The following is a 4249-nucleotide window of genomic DNA, read 5'->3' as shown; positions in this document are numbered from 1 at the left end:
GGCAGAGGCAGAGGCAGAGGCAGAGGCAGAGGCAGAGGCAGAGGCAGAGGCAGAGGCAGAGGCAATCAAATCTCAGTGAGTTCAAGGACAGCATGCTCTACATAGAGAGTTCCAGGACAGCTAGAGCTACACAGAGAGAGCCTGTCTCAAAAAAAAAAAAAAAAAAAAACCAAACAAACAAAAGCACAGAGAGAGAGAATAGCTTAGAAGGAGAAAAGGGGAAGGGAGGGAGAGGGAGAGAGAGGTTAGGAGCAGGAGAGTGATAGACAGGTAGGGGCGATGACAAGAAAGACAGGGAGACAGGGCACTGTCCTGCCCCCCTTTTTTACTACAAGTTTCCAAGTCCCAACCCTAAAAATCTCAATAACTAAGGCTCCTGTCACTTAGCTGCTAAAGTAGTGTCAGTCCTTACTGCCCCAGTGGCTTTGCCCAAATGCCTCCCAAGACCTTGAAAACAACCATGAAAACAAGAGCTCCTCAGAAGCACCTGCAGTGAAATTCTGTAAGTGCTGTAGAGGCTCCAGGTTCAGCCATTCCCTCTAGTTGGGGCGGAGATGAGCACAGAGTGCTGAGCACAGGCAAGGGCCCCCTCACTCAAGCTGCAGCGGGGTACACAGTCTCAGTCTGGGGGTTGGCTGGGAGGAGACAAGACCTTTTTATTTCCTTATTAGTGTTATTTACCAGCCCAATAGGATTGTACCTGAATGAATTTTAAAAGGGACAGTCCATCTGGAAATTTAAGATATACTATTTGGTCTTAATTCTTGGAATTGAAATGCTTCTGTGTTAAGAGCAAGAAATTCTCTAAGTTCTATGAAAAATACATCAATATTGTTGTAACTCATTGGGGGGGGGGGTGGTGCAGCTTAAACAAACAACCGAAGGCAGAGCTGCCCCCTTATTGGGCTGCCCAACATTTTGAGACTGTCACAGCATTGCCATCCATGTTGGGACATGTTCATAGCTATCCACATTAGTATCTACATGTGGCCAGTTGGACATGCATGTGACCTAGCTGGTCCCTTTGGTGAGGAGTTAGATCTGAGCTTTCCGGAAGCATCCATGTGGCCTGCCCTGATGCTCAGGTGTATGTGGACTAAGGACAAGCCTGGAGTGAGAGAGGGAGCTTCCTTGGTCTCTTCTAGGCCAGCAGTACCCATCAGCTCAGTTAACCCCGCATCACCTGTACCCACCAGGTACACATGGTCACATGGTTACGTGTTCTTTAATGGTTTCTGCTTATTAGTCATTCAAAGTCATTACCAAACAAACACTCCCCTCTGTGAGTTGGCGGTTTGATTTTTTTTTAAAGATATTTGGGGGTTTGATTTTTTTTTTAAGATACCGTTTGCTCAGGATCCACCCTTGCCCTCAATTAAAAAAAAAAAAGTGATTGGTCTGTGGACACTGCGGACCCTGGAAGCCCTCCTCTGTGTTCGGAGTTTTGGGGGCTGAGGGGGTGGGGATGGGGTTCACATAACCAGCATTTCTGGTCAGAGTATATGCGGGAACAGGAACCTTTCCTCGAGGGGGCATCCCACCACTGTAGGACTTCTCCTTGAGACTGCTCTTCTAAGCAGGAGCCCAGCAATAAGGAAGATGCTGGGTGCCCCAGCTTCTTTGCCTGTTAGATAGATGCGATAATAACAGTAGCGTGACATTTGGAGAGAAAGCAGAAACTCTGTAAGAAGCCACCTCGCACCCTGTGTCCCACCTGGCTGTAAGCTCCCATTGCTTAATTAGCCTCATAATAGTCTCTGCAGTTTGCAAAAAAAAAAAAAATCCGGGAGGGTCCCCTTAACATTTGTGAGGATTTACTTACCCACTTGGCACTGTGGGTAAACTGACGAAATTAAACTCCAGAGTATTGGGCACTGGGTCTGCCAAAAAGGATTCAATTCCACCCACGACCTATTATTGTTACTAATCACCATCCCCCACCTCCCGGCCCACGGCTTTGGTCAGATCCTTGCCTCCCACAACTAGCCCGCCTGGATACTTGTTGCGTTGCACGCCACCAGCGCTCACCTGGTCCCCGCCGGGAAGGCGCTGCGGGACCACGCGGAACAAGATGCAGAGGGGCAGCGCGGCGAGCGCCGAGTAACCCCATATGAAAGCCAGCAGCGCCGCCTGAGTCCGCCGCCCCGGGCCGCTCAAGCCGCGCCGGAGGCGCACGATGCACACCATGCGCTCCAGGCTGACCGCGGCCAGTGTAAGGATCGTGACGCTGCCGCTCATGGTCATCACGTAGAAGAGCAGGTGGCAGACGACGGGCCCCAGCAGCCAGGCCTCAGTCCAGCGCACGACGAGCACTAGAGGGATGGCGCTGGTGAAGAGCAAATCCGCGCAGAAGAGGTTGAGCACCAGGCTGGCTGTCGCCCCACGGCGCCGACGGCGCGCCACCAGCACTAGAGCACACACGTTGCCCAGCAGTGAGACGACAAAGATGAGCCCCAGAACGGTGGTCTCCACGACGCTCAACACCAACCGGTGGTCGCCCTTGACATCCGAGAAGAAAGGGAAGTGGGTGCGATTGACTTGATCCAGGGTGCGCGAGGGGCCAGAGCCCGTCGTCTGTGCACACTCAGGGGACATGCCGGGCGCCCGGCCGCCCGCCGCTGTCTGAGAGAGCGCTCATCCGCGAGGTAACTGAATGTCAAGGCAGGGAAAAAGGGAGGGAGGAGGTTGCGACACCTCCCCTCTGTCACCCTCCCGCCTGAGTTGCCCAGGATATGGGCGTAGGAGCTGCGTCCAGGGCGCACCGGAACGAGGAAGTGCCTGGCAACACTGGCCTGAACACCGTGGGTGGGGAGGTGGCCACCAAGGCAGAGACCTCAGACCCTTGGGCAGTCTGAGTGCTCTTAAGCCAGAAAATTAAACAATCTCCGCCTCCCTGTCCCTGCCCCCGCCCCCACTGCCGCCGCCTTCATCTTTCATGGACACTGATTACTGAAATCCTATTTAAGCTAACCCTGATTGAAGAGTGTCAGAGTTGAACTTGGGAAATAGTGCGGACCAGTGTAGTTCAGACTGCTCTAAAGAAATCCCATAGGTAGGAGGTTGATCCCAAAACAACTTGTAATGGGCCAGTGTTTATCTGATTTGGGGGTGAGTTAATCTCCTTGTATACCAGTTTGTTTGTTTGTTTGCGTTTGCAAAATAGGAAGAATTACTTTGCCTGAGAATTTGGTTCTTTGTGTAGAGCATACACCTAGTGTGTGGGAGGCCCTGGGTTTGATACTCAGCAAGGAAGTGCAGGGAGGGGTGAGAGGGAGGAGGAGGGGAGGGAGAGAGGTCAGGTGCACAGTCAAGCTGTGAAAGTGCCTCAGGCTCCCAGGGTGAGAGCTCTTGACCGTCTGATTCTGTTGGAGAAGAAACCTGAGCCTCTGTGAGAAGGACTTAGCTAAGGTGGCCTTTGGTGACTAATAGAAGTTCCTGGCCCCCTAGACTTCCTTCTTGCCATTAAACCACTCACCATTGCTTCTGGTTTCCTTTTCTAGAAAATGAGATAACTAGACAGTTAAAAGTGTGTTTGGGGATTGAGATCTAGAGACCACTTCTCTAAGTACTCCAACCACCTAAGACCTCATGCCCTCTCCCTTTGCCACACCCCCAGGCCTCTCCTCCTGCCTATTCTGCCTGGTGGTTGTCTCCAGGTATTTATGGAGAACAGCATGTGCCGGTTGAAGTTGACATGGTGACTGGAAGCGCATGCCTGTGCGCCTGTGCTTATCACCCGCATGTGACTCCAAGTACAGGCTGTGACTTCTAACATGATGTGCAGATCCTATGTCAGTGGGAGAGAGGTTCAGCTGGAGCTTTGAGTAGCTTCAAGTTGGAAAGTGGAACCAGTGGGGGCTGGGCACTGCTGGAAAAGCCAAAAAAAAAAAAAAAAAAAAGAGTGAAATGAAGGGGTCTCAAAGATGGGACTTTGGGAACTGTCTGATTGGGGTCAAGAGATACTAGCTCTGTGTACAGAGGTGGGAAAAGGGAGGGAGGAAAGGAGAGGAAGGGAGGGAGGAAAGGAGAGGAAGGAAGGGAGGGAGGGAGGGAGGGAGAGATCAGAATGGACAACTGAAAGGAACACTTACATTCTATATTATAAAATCACACTTATATTCTGTATTGTAAAAAAAAAAAAAAAAAAAAAAGGGAATCACCAGTTGCATAGTTAATGGTTTGTTTGTTCTGAGTGAACTACCTCACAGCAGCCCAGATGCTCCTGGAGGAGCTCGAGGTTGATCATAGC

The 4249-nt window shown here is 51.2% G+C and overlaps 1 protein-coding gene across 1 annotated transcript in view; it reads right to left on the bottom strand.

Moving 5' to 3' along the window:
* Positions 1 to 2643, bottom strand: part of Ffar4 (free fatty acid receptor 4) — an 18228-nt gene extending 15585 nt beyond the window's left edge. Inside the window, exon 1 of the mRNA XM_021152429.1 lies at positions 2029 to 2643. Within this exon, the coding sequence (XP_021008088.1) occupies positions 2029 to 2595 (567 nt within the window). The 5' untranslated portion in view covers positions 2596 to 2643. The remainder of the gene's footprint in view (positions 1 to 2028) is intronic.
* Positions 2644 to 4249: the final 1606 nt, after the last annotated feature.

Source organism: Mus caroli, chromosome 19 (assembly GCF_900094665.2).
Source record: "Mus caroli chromosome 19, CAROLI_EIJ_v1.1, whole genome shotgun sequence".
NCBI classification, from domain to species: domain Eukaryota; kingdom Metazoa; phylum Chordata; class Mammalia; order Rodentia; family Muridae; genus Mus; species Mus caroli.
This window is presented reverse-complemented; position numbering and strand designations above follow the sequence as displayed.